At 36.4% G+C, this 20,778-nt stretch overlaps 1 protein-coding gene across 2 annotated transcripts in view; it reads left to right on the top strand.

Moving 5' to 3' along the window:
* NSD (Nuclear receptor binding SET domain protein) overlaps positions 1 to 20,778 on the top strand; it is a 442,610-nt gene that overhangs the window by 169,643 nt on the left and 252,189 nt on the right. For both annotated transcript variants that reach the window (XM_090392494.1, XM_090392492.1), the window contains exon 6: positions 4,337 to 4,482. In XM_090392494.1, coding sequence (XP_090248620.1) covers positions 4,337 to 4,482 — 146 coding nt within the window. The remainder of the gene's footprint in view (positions 1 to 4,336; positions 4,483 to 20,778) is intronic.

Below are 20,778 nucleotides of genomic sequence, written 5' to 3'. Positions count from 1 at the left end.
GGTCTTTTTCTGTTTTTCAATTCATTTGCAATTCATCAGCCATTAATTGCACACTTGATCGTCTGTCAGACTGTACCAAATCTTGCACTCTGTTCACATTTTTGCCTGTCATTTTTGTTTTTGGCTGCCCACTTCTAGGGTCGTCATTCACATCTTGTTGAGGATTTGCCAATGTATAGAATCACACATCTCCACCTTACAAACATCCCTCAATGATTATAGCAACAGACTACAATTCACCATGGAAACAGAACAAATCCATCAATTTCTTAAACCTGACTTTAATCAGAAGCCATAATTTCAGGTCTTTTTCTGTTTTTCAATTCATTTGCAATTCATCAGCCATTAATTGCACACTTGATCGTCTGTCAGACTGTACCAAATCTTGCACTCTGTTCACATTTTTGCCTGTCATTTTTGTTTTTGGCTGCCCACTTCTAGGGTCGTCATTCACATCTTGTTGAGGATTTGCCAATGTATAGAATCACACATCTCCACCTTACAAACATCCCTCAATGATTATAGCAACAGACTACAATTCACCATGGAAACAGAACAAATCCATCAATTTCTTAAACCTGACTTTAATCAGAAGCCATAACAGGATAGCTACAAAGATATTCCACAAACTCACACATATCGGAAACCACCTCCATTTCAATTCATACCACCTATATTCCGTCAAAAAATCAGTCATCCTATCACAATTTATCAATGCTTACAAATTCTCAACCAACAGCAATTATCTTAACACGGAACTAAAGTATTTAACACAGGATTTTAAAAATCGCAACCACCCTACACATCTAATAAATTACGCGAACAATACGGCAAAATCAAATCCCGTCTTAACAATAATACTACCAAAACAGACTTCCTGACACGTATGGTCATCAAATTGCCATACACACAAAGCCTACAAATACATTTTCAAAAACATGGACTATAAGCTAGTATTCACCACGAACCAAAAATTAGCAACTCTCCTAAAACCTACTAAATCTCTCACTCACAAAGAAATATTCGAACACCACACCGTAGTCTACAAATTTCCTTGTCAAAAAGACTGTGACGTCACCTACACTGGCTCTACAATTAGGCCTTTATGGACTAGACTACAAGAGCACTTCAGGGATTGCAATATTCCCATTCCTGAATATCTGAACACAAAAAAACATCGCAACTTCAAAAAGAAAAACAAAACACAGAGTACAGGGAAGACAGAGATTGCAGCTCACGCCCTTGAACTAAAACATACCCCCAAATCGACAAGGCCATAATCATAGACAAACAAGACAACGAAACAATGCTTAGAATATCCGAAACTATTGCCATGAAATGCGATGAAAATTCTATCAACGTCCACCGCCCCTACCTAATTTCCGAATGTTGGACGATCCAGAACTTGCAAATTAAACCACGCCTCCGGCCATGTAGCGACCACAAATGTCCTAATTTGGCAGATGCAACTTGCAGCCTTGACATAGCCCTAAACTCATCATTCCCACAAGGTTCCGATGATGGTCAGACGACGGTCGAAACGGTCCACACCCCGTTAACCCCTGTCCCAGTTTCCACATAAGGATATTCTTCCCCTTTGTCCCCCCTCTCCTCCCCCACAAAAAATGCGGCCCTAAACAAAATAATATATATGTATATTTATATATATATATATATATATATTATTAATAGTAACCCGGGTTTCCAATCTTATCTCCCGCGTCAAAACGCACCCCCATGTCCCCCCCCCCCCCCGTTTATAAACAACCTTCAGCAAGATCTTGGAATTGGAAGGCATCAGAACCAAAAACAAGGTATGTACAAAATTTTTTCCACCTCTTTTATTCTGCCATATTGCCTTCTATACTCACCCAACCCATAATGCCCTAAAAATATACATATACCCCTTGTTTGAGTAATGTTAGCCAATGTATTTAAATAAGGGACACTCCTAAACAAAAACAGGCTATAATAGCCGTAATTATATTAATAGTGTTTAAAAGGAGTAACATGGGAATTTTCCCAGAAACTATACTTAATTATATATATATATATATTTTTTTATTTTTTTTATTTTTTTATTTTTTATTTATTTATTTATTTATTATTATTTTTTTGACCCTCCATAGCTCATTCAGTATCACTGATGCCCATTGGCTGACCTGAGTTTCAGTACCATCTAGGATACAAAGATCCTTTACACTCACGAGCAGTTGAATTAGAGATACTTGCTGTGTTGGCGAAATGCTGCAGTGATTGCCCCAGTGAATGGAATAGTGCCACATGGTGCATGACGGGGATGTCGTCAGACCTTGTACTGACCATCTGAGTAATAGTCGAGCACAGAATGGGGAAGACTCGAGATTTCAGTGAATTCGATCGTGGCCAGATAGTCGGAACCAGATGTATAGGGCACTCCATCTCCGAAGTCGTGCAGGCACTGGGCTTTTCACGGGCCACTGTGTCAAGAGTGTACCATGAGTACATGGAATCGGATAAAACCACAGCAGCAAGGGAAAATTGTACACCATGGCAGTTTTGTTGACAGGACGCCACCAGCTAGCTCGGATGGTAACAGCAGATAGATGGGCCGCAGATTACTGACCAAATCAATGCTGGACAACAACATGTGAGCAGCCACACCATCCAGAACCATCTCCTCGCTGTGGGGTACAGAAGCCAGCGCAGGAACACCGCCACCGGACCCTTGGTACATGGAAAAAAGTCACCTGGACTGATGATGCGAGATACACATTAGTACACCCCGATGACAGGGTATGAGTGCGGCACCAAGCACATGAAGCGATGGATCCCTCGTAGCAGCAGAGTGCAATTCAGGCCGGAGGTGGTAGTATCCTCGTATGGGGGGACTCTTTACGTGGGATGAAATGGGTCCCCCCTGGTACATCTACCATCGTTCCTCATCGACAAATGATACAGGGACCTGCTGTCAGATCACGTGCACCTATTTCTGCACCTACAGCACCCTGCAGGAGATCTGTACCTACAGCAAGACAATGCACTGGCCCACCGCTTCTGAATTATGGACGAACACTTCGCATACGTGAGGATGCTTGGCTGGCCCCCGAGGTCCCCTGACCTCAATCCTATTGAATGCATCTGGGATGCTGTCGAGAGAGAGATATATACGCTCCCTGGACCCTGCTCTAACCAATCTCCGTGCATTGTGGGAGGCTGTAAAGCGGTCATGGATCAGTTTGGCTTCCCAACGCTTCCGGTGCCTTGTGGAGTCCAGGCCACGCTGCATCGCTGCCGTCATCAAGGCGAAAGGCGGGTGCTACCCCCTACTAGGCAGGTATCTCTATTTCAACTGCTCATGAGTGTATTAGAGCTTTTCAAGTGAAGATGAGTTATCCAGTTTTATGTGGATACTTCCCCCAGCATGATTTTTCTCTTGTAACTCAGGTTTTTCATCCTGCAAAATAGACAAACTGGCTTGAACTACACACACAGTTACAGAAATAGTAGACAATGCAAATAGATTTACCATCTTATCATAAGCAGTAGAGGCCATTGAGCCTAACATGAAAGGAAAGATGAAGAGATGTATATTTTATTTATTCTTAAGTTAATAATTTCCTGGATTCTAAAAGAATAAGTTAATGCATAATTGAAAATGAACCCTTTGTGATTTTAATTTTCCACTTAATCTAGATGGAAAGGAATGTTTTAACATTAAATTGGTGCTATTGGCAGAACTGCATTATCCCCCTCCCCAACCAGCCATGACATCTGTTGACATCCAGCTAAATCTGGATATGATTCTGTAACACCTATTGAATAACATGGATAAGAAGTGCAGTTTGGTCTCACTATTTCATCCACCTCGGCCGGTAGGGAGGTTAAACGATTTAGTTTAATTCAAACTACATTAATGGTAAAATTGGTTATGTGGATTCTACAATGCATAAACCAAAAATAATACTTTATTTCTTAAATTATTGTATTTTCAATGTTCAGAATTTTGAAATTAATTAAAAAAAAAGTGAAAAAACTCATTCCTGAAAGGATAAGTAATCCCCATAAAATTATGGTAGCATGTACATTAAAAGTCAAGTAAAGGAGCATGTATCACCTGGTATTAATTTTTTTTTTTTTTTTTTTTTTTTTTTTTTTTTTTTTTTTTTTTTTTTGCGATTTTTATAAATATCATGGAAACAGTTCACTGGATTCATGTGATAAAATGCTCACTAGTATATATTCGCAACTCTCCTTTTCCTTTCACAAGTATTTTCATGTTTCTTACTTGTGTTTGTTCTTTTTAAAGAAATTGTTCAAATTATTTATAAGCATTTCATTATATATATTTTAATAGGTGTATTTAAGAAACCTTTAAAGCATTCACTGATTAAATGTGATGAGGAATCATTAATTAAAAATGAAGATATTAAAAAGAAAGATTGTGATACTAAAAGTCCTGGCACTACTCTCCCAGCAACCCTTGAAACTGATGAATATCAGGTAAATGTTTATATCCTGATTTACAATGATGGAATAACTTCTTACCATTTCAATTGTATTTGGCATGAATTTCTTTGAATAATTACACATTTTAATTGAATGTATCTTATCTTAGTACAAAGTTGAATTGCACATGCATTTCCTAACTTGTTTCTGTAAGTCTTTTGTTTACATGTAGAAGCATTGTTTGGAAATATAATCCTCTATGAATGATGAGGTTCTTTCATATATGTGAGTGTATTGTTCTGAAATTGTGTCTGTATTGTGAATGTTTATAAGATTATGTGAGCTGCTCAGAATTATCTATATGATATACCATAATAAGAAATAGCAAAATGGCATGGTAATTCCCATGATCAAACTATTTAGCATTCTGAGATAATGAAATGGCATCACTTGGAACCATTGTAACATAAAGTTAACTTGGCAATTTATTATTCTTTGTAAATTGAATTGTTAGGTACAAATGGTATCAACTTTGTAATTTCATTGACTATTATTTTCATAATTATATACACTGCTAAGTGAGTTACTGATTGATAGATAGATAGATTTATTACCACTCCCTTGGACTAGAAAACCAGAATTTTATATAGATCTTGCTTGTGTGCATATAAGGATAAAAATCCCAACTTTCAATTTCTTGAAAAATACCTCTCCACCTAACTAAAAATTCTCTGTGTTGCTTTTGGCTACTGGTAATTCTAATTGCTCCTTTGGTATAATAACACTCACCTGGTGAAGGCAGTTTCACACTAATCACGTTTTCTGTACATGCATTTCCAAACTTGTTTCTGCTAGTCTTTTGTTTACATGTCAAAGTATTTTTTGGAAATGTAATTGTCTGTGAAGGATGAGGCTCTTCCACATATGTGAGTGTATTGAGCTGAAATTGTGTGTCTGTATTGAATGTTTATAAGATTATTTATACAGGGTGGCCATAATTAAACTTCCCCTATTCAGAGTCTTATGTAGCTCAATCTTACAATTGGAATGTCATCAAATTTGGCAGGGAGACCAATTCAAAATATGGGGAGGATTCCACAAAAAAAAAGAAAAAAAAAAGTTCAAAATGCTGATAGGAGAAATATGATGATCTACAATGTAAAAGGAAGCAAAAATGAACAGACAAATGAATAACAAAGACTAAACTGAAATGAAAGATTACCTTTATTATGTTGCACTTATGATAACAGCAATAACACATTTTAATATCAATTTAATATAGCACAGTAATTACAGTTACTGGAGCAGTGTTTTCACAAACCTGTTGCACAACTCGAACACATTGAGTTTACCCATGTGAAAGAGGACCCAGTTTGATGTGGCCACTGTTCTCATGGACTAGAAATTGCATCCTGTATATAGCGTTTTCAGCAACAGAACATAACATATCTGAAGGAATGTTCATCACAGTCCGTGATACATTGTCGTTTGTGGATGCAAAGTTCGAGACACTGCCACATTGACTTTGAGCCCACAACCAAAAATCGCATAGAGTAATGCCAGGGGAGCAAAGTGGCCATGCAGCTGGAAAGAAGAGTGGTTAATTACTCTCTTTTGTGGAGTGATGCCACAAAAGAAAGCGATACCCTTCTGTACTGGTTGTTTGTACAGTGTGTGTGGAGGGATCTTTCATAAAAATGGTCTTGTCTAGATATTGTTGCTCAAGTTGCAGAATGACAAAACTTTTCAGCATATTGTGATATTTCTGTGTGGTAATGGAAAAGTTCTTGGTCCTGTCAGAGTTATGTCCTCAAAAAAAGAATGTCACTATTATAAAATCTACTGTGAAGCCATCCCAAAAAGTAATTTTTAGTGAATGTAATGGGAGTTCCTGGAGTACATGGGGTGATTTGAAAGCCCAAATTCAATGATTTTGGGTGTTTACAGTCCTGTTCAGATAAAAATACAATTCCCCACAGAATTTTCCAAGGCTTAGCATTGTCGACTTTCAATTTGATCAGAGCAAATGTCAATCGCTTATCATAATCATCATATAGCAGCTGCTGTATGCAGCTGATCTTATATGGATAAAACATAATTTTGCGCAAGACTTTCCATACCATGGAATAAGCATATCCAATTGTTACGCTGTTACTACTGGCAACATTTTTGTGTGATATGTGACAATCATGCTGGCAACTTCTTCAATTATCCATAGTGGTACTGATTTACGTCCTCTACTAGGTTGAACTTCCAAAGATCCTGTTTCTTCAAACTTCTGAATCATTGATCTAATTGTGTTTGCTGACTGAGAACCTACCAGAACTTGTGTTCTGGTAGATTCTAAACTCATAAAGAACAGCTGATGCATTGCACTCGATATGGTAAAGTGAGGTGCATGTTATACATCATATTTTTGTGATGTTTTCTCTTTACTTTATAGTTCTTATGATGTTGACAAAACAGTTGTTCAAACTTTGTTTTATGCAAAATTTTGGCTTCCTGGGGCTGCAACAGTGTGCTACACTTCATTTATCGGCAACGTTTTGAACTTTTTTTTTTTGTAGATTCCTTCTTTCCATGTCTTCATTAGTCTCCCTACCAAATTTGGTGTGGTGACATTCCATTTGTTAGATCGAGCCACATAATGCTCTGAATAGGGGAAGTTTAATTATGGCCACCCTGTATATATGTAGTAAGTCACAACAGTACCTGGTCTGCTTAGGAGAGGAGTCTGAAGAACGAACTGTATTTATCGTGTGTGTGAGAGTGGGGATTTTGTTCCTTAGCTGATTGAAAATGACTGCAAACATAACTAGGATTTGAGTAACAATATAGCATAAGTTACATAATTTTCATTACGTTTGTACACAATTTCTTTTTCGGTATATTAGGCAATTTCACTGTCATTGAATGGCTATATTTATAGTTATATATAGCAACCGATCGTGAAAGAAAATGATTTAGTTGTCTGAAATGAACTAATTTTTCTTCATAGACATAACTTATAGAAAAAAATTTGCATGACTATTTCTTCATCGTACAAAGTCGGATTCAGGAAGTGTATACTCGCTTCCTTTTCTTCTCCCTTCTTTGTACTCTGTAGTCTGATTGGTGACAACAATTCCTTTTGGTTGGAAAAATTTGGTTTGAATCTGTAATCGGATACAGAGAACATACGTGCTGTGGAGCTGATGGTTACTTAGTCATGATTATACATAGGTGGCACCTGAGAGCTCTGTGTTTTCATTTAGCAAAACAAACTGGCCTGAGAACATGCAAAATTGACATGTATAAGACAGGTTGTTTCAGCTGTAATCCCAACCAAACTAAATCTCCCATCTCCAAATGTTGACAAATTTCTTTGAAATCAGAAGAGAAACTCCTATAGACTTCGAAAGAATAAATCGAAAATTCTAAACCTTGAGGGGGACACAGTGAAAATAAAAGTTGATTGGAGCAAGACAATATTTGATCATCTGACATTGTGATGGACTATTCTCTGTTTTGGAGAGGTCACAGCATTGTACATTGCAAGCTGATTGTATTGTTGTTTGATTCTAACCCCTCCCATGTCAGGAAATTCACAATATGTGATGTAGAATATGCAGGCTTCTTACTTTATTATTTCAGTCCCACACGACAAGATGTCAGAACTTATATCACGAGTAGACAGGAGTTAAGAAAGATGGAATCTTATAATATTCATTTTGAATAATTGGGGGTTGAAGTCCTTGCGTAATACTTCATGATGAAGATTGCTCCAGAGAATGGATACATATTAAATAAATAAAACAAACCTGAGATGAGGTTTAGTGGATTAACACTTGAAATGTAAATGAATGTTCAAGTGCTGACTGTAGTCTGAGCAGAAAAAGTAAGGTGGGGATAGTGCTATATTAGTGGAATAGTATAATGACATTACTTAAGGAAGTTACAATGTACACTATATGTTAATAAGAATAACTTTTTAATTAATATTTCCAGTATTTTAGCAGAGTCAAACTGCCATCATCAGGGAACAAAGAAAACAAATTGTTATGTGCATGCAGGCATTAATTATGGTAAGTATTACTGAAGCAGAACAACAAAGGCAAGTCTCAAGACCTAAACAGCGCCCAGTAGTGGGATGGGAGTCCTTGGCTGTTGGGCTGAATCTAAGGACAAGTGCATCCCAGATTTGAGGTGGTTTCATACAACCAAATATGTTTAGGTTTTGGTAATTCCTTAAGGCTCAGCAGATTTTTAGAAAATTCTTTCATGTTTACATTTGCTCCTGTGGATTATGATGGTTTTTTCCCATATCTTATGGTTGGTGTTGAAGTCCTGGGTCAGTAAGTCCTGGATTTCTGTAGTGATGGATCTGGATGTAGTCTTCTTATTCTGCAATTCTTATGTTGGCTGTCCCTCCTGTTTGGCCATAGTAGGACAGCTTACAGCTGCTGGGTACCTAGTAGACACCGGACAGTTTAGGGACTGTTGCTGCTCTTTGGGAGAGCAGATAAGGAATGAAAATTTTTTATGTGGTCTGGAAACGGTTACAAAGTTGTATCTTTTGAAGATTTTTCTTAGTTTTGTTGAAGTGCCACAGATATATATATATATATATATATATATATGGGATGGTAATAGATTTGGTGTATTCTCTGGAGTCACTGTCTTCTTAGAGGGACAAGTGATATTTAGCCACATGAAACAGAGCAGTAACAGGTCTGTGATGCCCATAGATGGCTGCATGTGTGCTATACTGAAGGAATTAGTGTGCTTATTTTAGAAATTGTGGACTTTACAACGATGTTATAAATAACTATTTAAATTTCCCGACCTTTCAACCTTCATATGAAGGTCATCACCTGCAGCAGCTTTTCTCAACCTTTCTAAGCCCAAGCACCAGTAAAATGCCTAAAACAATTATACGGACCACTAAGTTATGTAATTATTTTAAAAAACCTATGTGGGTATTACCAACATTTGAGAAAAACTGTGCCATTTATAACATAATAAATCTAAACGCATGTTTTGAATACATATGGAAACATAATTAATTAAATTGGAAGTAAACGATTAAGTGTATCATCACTGAACAAAGTTATAATTTTTATTAAATAAATAAATAATATGATATAATTATGTTACTACTTACTTTTAATGAGATGATTGAGCTGCTGGATATCTGGCTCAATATTGATAAACTTCAGTCGAAGATCGACACACACATTAAGACGAATTCTGTATTTTGTTTTTATTTGAAGGAGCGATGAAAATCCTTTCTCAAAGATAGGTTGTAGGAAACTGCATGACGATTTTCAGTGCTTCTTTAGATAATTTGGGAAATTCATTTCTCACTGGAGGCGAGATCCGGAATTGCATTTTAAGCCCACTGTCACTTGAAAGCTCAATTAACTTTTTTTTTTTTTCGATAACAAAAGGTCATTCTTGTGACTGCAATCCTAAAATGGATTGCGAATCCACAAAAATTTATTTTAAAAGTTATTTGGAAAATATGTTTCAAAATTCTGTTTCAGAGTTTTGAGGTGGGTTCCAATGTTGGAAAAAGTGCAAATTGTCAGTCTTTTACATAACTAATCCATAACACCAATTTTTTTATCGAATGCCTTTATTTTGTCATAGGCGTCAAGAACAGTTAAAGAATTTTCGTAAAGGGAGAGATTTAGTTCATTTAATTTCGAAAAAATGTCAGGAATTTAGGATAGTGTTGATAATCATGCTTCGTCAACAAGGAGTGATGCAAAATCAGAATTACATTCATTTACAAACAATAGAACTCGTGCCTTAATTGAAATAACCTTGTTAGTACTTTGCCCATGGAAAGCCAGCGAATTTGAGAATGAAGCAAAAGTTGTATATATTCACTGCCCATTTCGTCATAGAGTACTGAAAATAATCTGTTATTTAACAGTCGAGCCTTAATAAAATTAACTAGCTTTACACCATTGTATAGCACAATTTTAAATTGCATTCCTTTGGAGGATAACACTTCCCTATCTATGAAACAATGCACCCAATTCATATCCGGAGCTACTTCCTAGACCATAGAAACAACCCCCCCCCCCCCTGAGCTCCATCTGAACAGAAGCCCACACATTTTTCCTACTGGATTTCTCTGTGTATTATGTAACTATATTAACTGCACATCATTTGTAACACATAATAAGGGCTCTTAACTCTTTCGATTAACTGAGATGCTATGTCACCTGCCTATCATCAATTCTGCGACCGTCAGTGTCATTTGAAAGAGGAATCAAATCAACCTCTTTTAGTAACTTGTTGCCAAACATGGTTTATACTACATCTTTTATAGCTGGAAGTAGTAAATTTTCCCTGATAGAATGAGGTTTCCCTGTTTTTGCTATGTGCAAACTTAAGAGATAGGATACTTCCAGTGCCTTGCCACTATTTGTTGGTTTTTTTAAGTATCCATTTTATTTCAATAATTTTTACTTACTTATTCAATTTTCATTTGTTTTGCTTGGATAAATAATATATATATATATATATATATATATTTAATTTAAGTCAGCCTGCAGACCACCTGTACCAATGTCGCAGACTACCTGCGGTCCGCGGATCACAGGTTGAGAAACACGGATCTGGAGTATACACAAAAAAACTTCATATTAAGGTCATCATCTGGAGTATACACATTTTCTGTATACTCCAAATGATGACCTTAATATGAAGGTCGAAACTTCAGAAAATTAAAATAAGTTATTTATAACACAGTTGTAAAGTTCATAATTTCTAAAATGAATGCTGATCACCACGTAACACTAAAAGAAAGAATTAGTGTGTTCAACATTGTCTGCCATGACTACAGTCACTCAGGACTTGCTAATCATGCTTTAGATACACACCGTAAAATATAATGGAAAAAAGGCCACCTTACTCAATAGTAGCAAATTTAAATATGAAAGACTTTTTGTTAACCTTAACAATCTAAGCCTTAAGAAACTACCCAAACCTAAACGATGGTTGTATGAAACTAGGTCAAATCTGTGAAGCACTTGTCCTTAGAAATTCATCCTAGCAGCCAAGAACACTCATCCAAGCTCACTAGCGGGCGCTGTTTAGGACTTGAGACTTGCCTTTGTTGTTCTGCTTCAGTCATACTTACCTTAATTAATGCCTGCATGCACATAACAATTTGTGTTCTTTGTTCCCTGATGATGGCAGTTTGACTGCTAAATTACTGGAAATATTAATTTAAAAGTTATTCTAATTAAGGAAGTTACAATATTCACTATACATTAAATAATATCATTATGAATAACCAAGGTATAAAACTTGCTGACCAGAATTAGTGGAATAGTGCCCATTTTATCTAAGCAGAAATAGGTACTGTTCCACTGACATGATCTGCTGTTTAGTACCTTTGGAAAAGGTACTAAATCATATATTTATTTCTACAAATGGACATTTAAATAAAAATTAATGCTGTGGAATATTTATATTAAAAGTTTAATCACATAAAATTTTGTATGAAGGGCATCTTCAATATGAATTTGAAAATTAACAAGACACAAGTAACATAATTGATGAATCAACAATGAGAGTGTATCAGCTGTATGTGAAAATCATACACAATCCCAACTACTCTAGTACTAATGCCATTGTTTATATGTTTAAAAAAATACATAAAAATAATGAGGTAATATGTGAAAACACAATTTCCCAAACTTAACATCATCAATTTATTCAGATTAGGGCGATGAAGTAAGGTTTCACAGCATTTTTTTTATATGTCTACTTTGTAAGAAAATGACTTATGTAGGACTGTAGTTTTTTTTTTTTTTCCCCCACAAACAATTCTATATTTTGAAGATATAGCTTGTTTATAAAGCCTATATTTTTCTGACTTGTGGACAATACTGTCTAGGTGTGCTCATGGCAAACCATTACAAATTTGCTAGTTTGGCCAAAGTATGATAGCTCATAGACACAAGGAATTTGATAGTAGGTAAGCTTATAAATTGGGCGAGCTGCTCTGAAATAACTTCTCCAATGGGTTTAGCAATTTGGAGATTCATTATGATATGCCTTTAATATACAGGATGATGATATGGTCAAGAGTCTCTTGCAAATTGGCAACAAAAAAACTGTTAATGACCTTGTTGACAAAAGACTCAGTGAAGTCATTAGACAAGAATGTGACTAGATAAAATGTATTTTGTTTGTTAATAATGCCTAAGTGAACATAAGTAAACTCAATAAGTTTTAATGGTGTGCTTGATTTTGGGAAATTGTTCTTCACACAGCTACGCCTAATTAATTTTTTTTATGAACACACACACAAAAAACAACTCTAGAGTAGTGCAGGTTTGCTCCCACCCCATGTCTTCTAATTTGTACAGCATTAGCTGACACATGAAAAGTAATGCCTAAAACCAAAAAAAGAATATGAAGTTTGTGAGGCTTAGGAAGTTTCATGTTTGTTTGTAACAAAAAGGGCAGAAGTAAATATCAGCCTAAGAGCAAGAGATCTGGTTTTGTGTGGTAGACAATCATCGTATAAAAGAGTGGTATGGAGATAAGGATGTGAGAGATGTAGAGCACCTTGAAGCTTGAATGTTTCAGCACTTCAAGGATTATTAGATGAATAGAATGAATATAGTATGCTGTCATCAAAACTACTAGAACATTTGGAATCAGTGAAAGATCGTTTATGTATAGGAGAAAGCAGATACATGACAGAACATACCCCTGAAACATCCCAGCATTACTAGAGAAAATTGACTACTGAGTTATATAAGTGGACAATAAGATGGATGCAATTTCTGTGCTGATAGTGGCTGATGTATATGAGATTGGCTATATGGATCTAGGCTGATGGAATTTATGCTTATGATCATTGATTAACTAGTTGGGTAGTCTCTAAACTGAAGTGTGAAGATGATGGGTGACTTAAGTTTTTTTTTGAGATATGCTACTTGCCCATCTAGGGCTCGACAAATACTTGCCTATGGCCAGTAGATTTTGCCATCTGGCAAAATGGGCAGATACTTCTTTTTTTGTAGGAAGGAGGGTTTTGCATACATTATTCAAAAATTATGAAAATAACCACCATGTTATAGTAAAATTTCAGTTTAATATAAACCAAAATATATTAAAATTATGAAAATATATTAAATTTAAAGTGAAGTTTTACTATAAATGGTAGTTGTTTCCATAATTATTTTTTAATAATGAATGTTGATCATCATGTAACTGGGAAGGAAAGGGTTTTGCATAATTTGTCAAAACCTGCATCCAGCATCTATCCTGTGCTGTAGTACAGAATGCTGGATGAGAATGAAAGATGGAAAAGATTATATAGACTGGTCATTATTTCTGGTGCAAATTTTCACCATGTTGAGCTGGGAAGGATACTGTCAGGATCTAAGAAGCTTGTAGTATTCAAGATGTTTAAATTCCATCCATGAAGGAAAGGCTGCAAAAGAAAAAGGACAGTAGGTGAACTAATGATAAGTTAATCTGGAAAGTCTTCTCTAGAGACCTCACGATACTTTTTTTTTTCCTCTTCCTAATTGCATTAGGTTTCTAATAAGCAGGGTAGTGGTCTCACAATGGGCAGCAAAAATGTGTACTCCCTAAACATTCATGCCTCCATGAATTCAGTTCTACAGCTTATTGCCTAGAGTGTGACTATGCTATCTACTTGGTCAACCAGATCTTTTGTACTATTACATTGACAAGTGACAGTACTAAAAATACCTGAGCGATGAATTGTTGTAAATTTTCTATAAACTTTAATATTTCTATAGATTTTAAAGAAGACTTGGACACTATAAACAAGCTGGATTATAGGAGGAGAGCTGGTTAAGAAAGAGCCAAGAGTTTTGGATGGTGATGAAGATAAGTAATTTGATATTCTGATAAGTAAATGTACGGTTTCTGTTAGGTCATTGCTAAAAATGGATATGCTGGTATTTCTTCCAGCTTGATCCATTATAATTGAAGATGCAAAGCTAGTTGGAGTTTTGAACATTGAAATTTTCCAGAAAATGACTACTGTTTGGGTATTTGGATTGTGGAAAATATGCTTCAGGAATACCCAATTAAATAGTTCGAAATGGTTATCAGGATGTGGAGAGAGATAAAAAAAAAAAAAAAAATAGCATATGAATGCTACAGAGTGCAGTGGGGAAATTTGAATCCAGATCAGACCAAAAAAAGAAGATTCTAGATTTGGTGTTCTTATATGGGATATCTGATCTGCAGAGGCACATGCAGCACAGCCCTTATGATAGGAGTCTTATAAAGTGTAGCAAGTTTTTTCCCACTATATTGGGAAAGGATGTTTTACCTGAAAAGAAATTATTCTTGTTTTTATCCTAATTTTGTCCAAGCTGTTAAACAGAGGTCGCCTACAGTAAAATATCTTCAAGATTGTGCTATTTATATATGAAGGGTACTTAAAGGTCAAAGCTGTATAACTGAGAAGAGATCACCACATAGCCTTTAAAGGAATGCGAAGAACCGACCAGGGCTTCTGACTTAATGTCCAATCCTCACCTTCTCGTGGTGCATCCTGTTGAGTATCTACTTGGATACTGAATGAACGAGGATGGGCTGGCAATTTGGGATTTAGCTGACCAAATCGTATTCTTATTGGTTAAACCAAAATAAAAAAATGATGGTACAACATGACAAAATTTCAGCCGGCTGGGGCATCGCCCAGTTAAACAAGGCCCTTTGTTTTTGCCAGGGTGAACAGCGAAAAGTCAGCTACTGGAACAAATCTGAAAACAAACCCCAACTCAACATCACCAGAGTTAAAGATCGGTACTATCAACATAAGAAGCCTGAATGGCAAAGAAATGGAGCTAGCTGAGGAATTAGATAAGTACCAGATCGACATAATAGGGGTGACTGAAACAAAAAAGACAAAAACTGGTGAGATATTTCTGGACAATAAATACAAAATGTTATATTCAGGCAATGACAATTAGAAAAAGGAGTAGCCATAGTATTTAACACAAAATACAAGGCTAATCTTCTTGAATGGCAGTCAGTCTCAAGTAGAGTAATGTGGGGAAATATGAGAATGGGGAACTGGACAGTGAGACTTATTTGTGCCTATGGTCTCACAGAAGGTTCTAATAAGGTAGAAGTGGAGGAATTTTTTGAGGCTTTAGAAAAAGCAACTGACAAAATGAAAAATGAAAAGTTGGTCCTTGTTGGGGATCTAAATAACAGAGTAGGAAATGATTGTGAGACATACAAAAATATTTTGGCAACATTTGGAGAAAAGAGCAGAGCTAATAATAATGGCAAATATTTGTTGGATTTCAGCTCAGGACATGGACATGGTTATTACTAACACCATGTTCCAACATAAAAATGTGCAAAAATTCACATGGAGAGAAGAGGTTAGGAATAAGAAAAGTCTCATTGACTATGTTATTGTTGATAGTGATGTTTTCTTCCTGGTGCAGGATAACAGAGTGTACAGAGGATTTGAAATTGGAAGTGATCACTATTTAGTCTTGAGCAGGATAAAATTGAATTTCATATTGAAAAGAATAACACGTAAGAAAGTTTTAAAGCGAATAAAAGTTGAGCAGCTCTCAGATGTGAACTGTAGACTAAAATACACAAAGATTATTGAAGAAAAAATGAAAGAGTTTGAGAACAGGAATCAAGCCTTGAAGAAAGCCCTGATTGATTCAGCTCGAGAGGCATGTTGTGAAGGTGTCTGTAAGGACAGAAAAATTTGTCTCTGTATTCTCTAAGAGCACAAGCTGACAAATAAGTCAGCTTGTGCTTTTAGAGAATACAGAGACAAATGCAAGAATGCTAAACACTGTGTAAAGCTAGCTAAACAAAAGTCATGGGAGGACTTTGGCAAGAATATAGAAGATAAATATCAAGAAGGTGGCAAAATATTCTGGAGGTTGTTGAAGAAGCTTAGGAATGGAGGAAAGAGTGCTGTAAAAGGAGTTAGAGATGATAAAGGTGATATGAAAACGAAAGAAAAAGATATCCTTGAAGTATGGAGTAATTACTTTGAAAAACTGCTATATGAAACAAGCAGTGATGACAGCACAGTGGTAAAAAACACTGACCAGGCATGCAGTCAGGAATACATATCCATACTTGAAGTAGAAAACCATCAAAAGCCTGAAAAGTGGAAAGGCCGCAGGAGTAGATGATATTCAACCAGAAATGCTCAAGTATGGAGGTATAAAAATCTTACAGTGGCTGCACTGCATAGTTCAGTAGGCCTGGACAGAGGGACGAATTCCCGATAATTGGAATAGAGCTCTCATAGTACCCATATATAAAAAGGGAAATAAAACCGAATGTAAGAATTACAGAGGCATTTCATTACTGAGTGTTCCTGGCAAGATCTATGCAAGTATACTTGAGAAACGGTCGAGAAGAATTTTGGGAGAAAAGCTGGGAGGGGAACAAGCTGAATTCAGGCCAAATAGAAATAGAGACTGTCAGGATCAGATCTTCACTTTACGACAAATAGTCGAGAAAGCATGGGAATATAACAAAGATCTGTATTTAAGTTTTGTCGATCTGGAAAAGGCATATGACACGATGCCAAGAGAGAGCTATTCAATACACTACAGTTATATGGTGTCAATGGGGCATTATATCAGCAATACTTAGTCTTTATTTGAATTGTAAGTCAGCAGTTGGAATTGAAGGAAGTACAGGAAGATGGTTTAATGTTAAATCTGGTGGGAGACAAGGATGTACATTATCCCCTCTGTTATTCATTATCTATATGGATCACATTATGAAAGAAAGTGGTATTAAACATGATATCAAAATTTAAGATGTTAATGTCAGCTCTTTGCTTTATGTGGATGATGTTATACTTCTAAATAAATCTGCTACAAGTCTTCAAGATTCTCTGACTAAATTGAATAACTGTTGTAATAGATATGGTATGAAGGTCAGCAATAAAAAGACAAAGACAATGAAAATAGGCAGAATCATTGAAAATGTCAACTGTGTTGTGAATGGAGAACCTGTGGAACTAGTAAAACATTTCAGCTATTTATGCACGATTTTTAGTGAAGATGGTAAATTAAATATAGAAATAGACAACGAAATCAGCAAAGCTAGTATGGTGGAAAGTGAATTGAATAAATTCATATGAAATAAGAGAGAAATTAGTCGGAATACTAAATTAGCTGTATCCAAGACAGTGTTCAAACCAGTTTTAACTTCTGGATCTGAGAGCTGGGTCAGAAGTAAAACATTTGACCAAAGACTAGAGACAGCAGATATGAGAGTCCTGAGAAGGATTATAGGTGTGAACAGATGGCATCAATGGCAATATCATATTAAAAATGAGGATATTAGGAAAGAACTTGACATTGTCAGCATCCAGGAATGCATTAGCAGAGCTAATCTCTGGTGATATGGTCACTTAAACAGAATGGGTGAGGAAAGATTAGCTAAACAAGTGTTCTCTGCCAGGTTGGCAGCAAAACGACCCAGAGGAAGACCAAGATATAGGTGGATTGATACGGTACAATGTGCCTTAGACGATAGAAATAAAAGATCTGATAATGTTGGAGTCTTGACAAGTAACAGACTGATTTGGAGGAAAATTGTAGATAGGAAGTTAGTAATGATGTAATTTTTTTCATGTAGTACTATTATATCATGTACACCCCTTGAGGGTACATGGCAGGAATTTGATGATGATGATATATGAAGAGCAGTTAGAATTATGAGATAGCATATGTTGCTCTTATACAGGGTGTCCCAAAATTCACGCAAGATTTAAATTTAGCACCATTTGTGCGGTAAAGTGTTGCCAATGAGAAAAAAAAAACAGCGTGACAGCTGACAGTTCAGGGTTATTAAAAATGTAGCGCTACATGAAAGAACAACGAAGTTTCATTGTTGAGCAATATTTTAAAAATAATGAAGGTTTGGCAGCTACAGTTTGCAATTTTCGTACAAAATATGGTCGGAATAGTGATTTAACTTCATCAACTGTGAAAAAATTAATTAAAAAATTGAAGGAAACTGGATCAATTAGTGATCTTATACACTCTATCCGTCCTTCAACAAGTCGTTCAACAGAAAACATCGGAGCAGTTCGTGAGAGTGTTGCTGAAAGTCCAGGAACATCAATTTGGCACCGTGGTCTTGAATTGGGCATTTTGAGAAGCTCTCTACAGCGTATTCTCACAAAAGAGTTGCATCTTTATGCTTACAAAGTTCAATTGACTCAAGAACTGAAGCCTACTGACCACACACAGCGAAAAGAGTTCGTTGAATGGATTATGGAACAACAACAAGTGAATGCTTATTTTTCGAACGAAATCATCTTCAGCGATGAGGCTCATTTTCATCTTGATTGCTTCGTTAATCGACAAAATTGTCGCATTTGGAGTTCAGAAAATCCACGAGTGATTGTTGAGAAACAAATGCATCCACTACGTGTCACTGTTTGGTGCGGATTTAGGGCTGGAGGCATCATCGGTTCATTCTTCTTTGAAAATGCAGCTGGTAAGGCAATAACAGTTAATGGTGCTCACTATCGCGACATGATAATCCAGTTTTTTGTGCCTAAATTGCAAGATATGGATGTGGACGACGTGGTTTCAACAAGATGGTGCCACATGCCATACAGCCCAAGAAACAATTCAATTACTGCATGAGTCATTTCCTGGTCGTGTAATTTCCCGTTTTGGTGATCAGAATTGGCCGCCCAGATCATGTGACTTAACGCCGTTGGACTTTTTTCTTTGGGGTTTTTTGAAGTCTAAGGTTTATGCCAACAAGCCCACGACCACTCACTCCTTGAAGGAGGAAATTGAGTGCTTATCAACGAAATTCAGCCACATTTATGCAAAACAGTCATGGAAAATTTCGACAAAAGAGTGCATATGTGCCAGCAAAGCCGTGGAGGCCATTTACCCCATTTACTGTATACTTTATGAATCAATAAGAAATTACAATTTTTAATTAAAAACCTGTGTTTTCTATCAAAATTACTTCTTGCGTGAATTTTGGGACACCCTGTACTTACAATCTACTCCACTTATATAATGCAGCACATTTCCATCATGGTCCCAAGTGGAGATACTTGGGACACCTGTTCATTAAGAAAGGGACCTTTCTTAATGAACAGGTGTCCCAAGGTGCTACTGGCCCTTTTCATTCTTCCTCTTTTCTATACTTTCGATATTCTTCTCCTGAATTGCTTTTATCATATCTTTCTAACCACATCACTGGGATCAATGCTCTGCTGTCTTGTTTGCCATGTGGTGTGACCCGTGGACAACTGGAAATGGGAGATTCTGGTAGTCTGGCATTATTGTTGGCTGTGAGCTAACCTGGATGGCCAAGCCAGGATCATTTGGCTGGTGGTCTTGTTTGTAAGGATCAACAGTGTTTGATGCTTGTTGTAGTGCTGGTAAAGTGTGGTTAGTTTGATGTGGTTAGAAAGATATGATAAAAGCAATTCAGGAGAAGAATATGGAAAGTATAGAAAAGAGGAAGAATGAAAAGGGCCAGTAGCATCTTGGGACACCTGTTCATTAAGAAAGGTCCCTTTCTTAACGAACAGGTGTCCCAAGATGCTACTGGCCCTTTTCATTCTTCCTCTTTTCTATACTTTCCATATTCTTCTCCTGAATTGCTTTTATCATATCTTTCTAACCACATCACTGGGATTAATGCTCTGCTGTCTTGTTTGCCATGTGGTGTGACCCGTGGACAACTGGAAATGGGAGATTCTGGTAGTCTGGCATTATTGTTGGCTGTGAGCTAACCTGGATGGCCAAGCCAGGATCATTTGGCTGGTGGTCTTGTCTGTAAGGATCAACAGTGTTTGATGCTTGTTGTAGTGCTGGTAAAGCATCCAAAATTACCCTGGTATTCAACTTTTGAATGCATTTATTTCTTGCCAGTGTGTGCAGATATAACTGTTGTTGGTGGAGATCTCTTGCACTGAACAAAAAAAAAAGAAATAACCCTTTGAGCATAAATACATCATCCTCAAATTTTTTTTTTTTTCAGAGACCTTCAAGTTCAAGTAGTACTGTAGATCCATCATCTGATAATAAGAAAGAACAAGCAAAAGACATTTCTCATACATATACGATTGTTTCTCATTATTCATGCAACAGGTGAAAAGCTAGTAATGAAAACGTCCTTTTATTTAAAAGAGTTATGGATTGGTAGAACTAAAAGAGTTAAGACTACTCTGCTGATATTGAAACATCATGTCAGTAACACTCAGAAAAACTACTCTGAGCAACATGATGAGAGAAATACCAATTACAGCACCTCATAACTATTCCAGAAGTGTAATATCAGAATGAGATTTCTTTAATGTTTCAGATGAGA

This window comes from Typopeltis vanoorti, chromosome 5 (assembly GCF_054136105.1).
Source record: "Typopeltis vanoorti isolate ZY-2024b chromosome 5, IOZ_Tvanoo_1.0, whole genome shotgun sequence".
Lineage (NCBI taxonomy): Eukaryota > Metazoa > Arthropoda > Arachnida > Uropygi > Thelyphonidae > Typopeltis > Typopeltis vanoorti.
The sequence above is the reverse complement of the archived record's forward strand: the minus strand, read 5'-3'. Positions and strand labels throughout refer to the sequence as shown.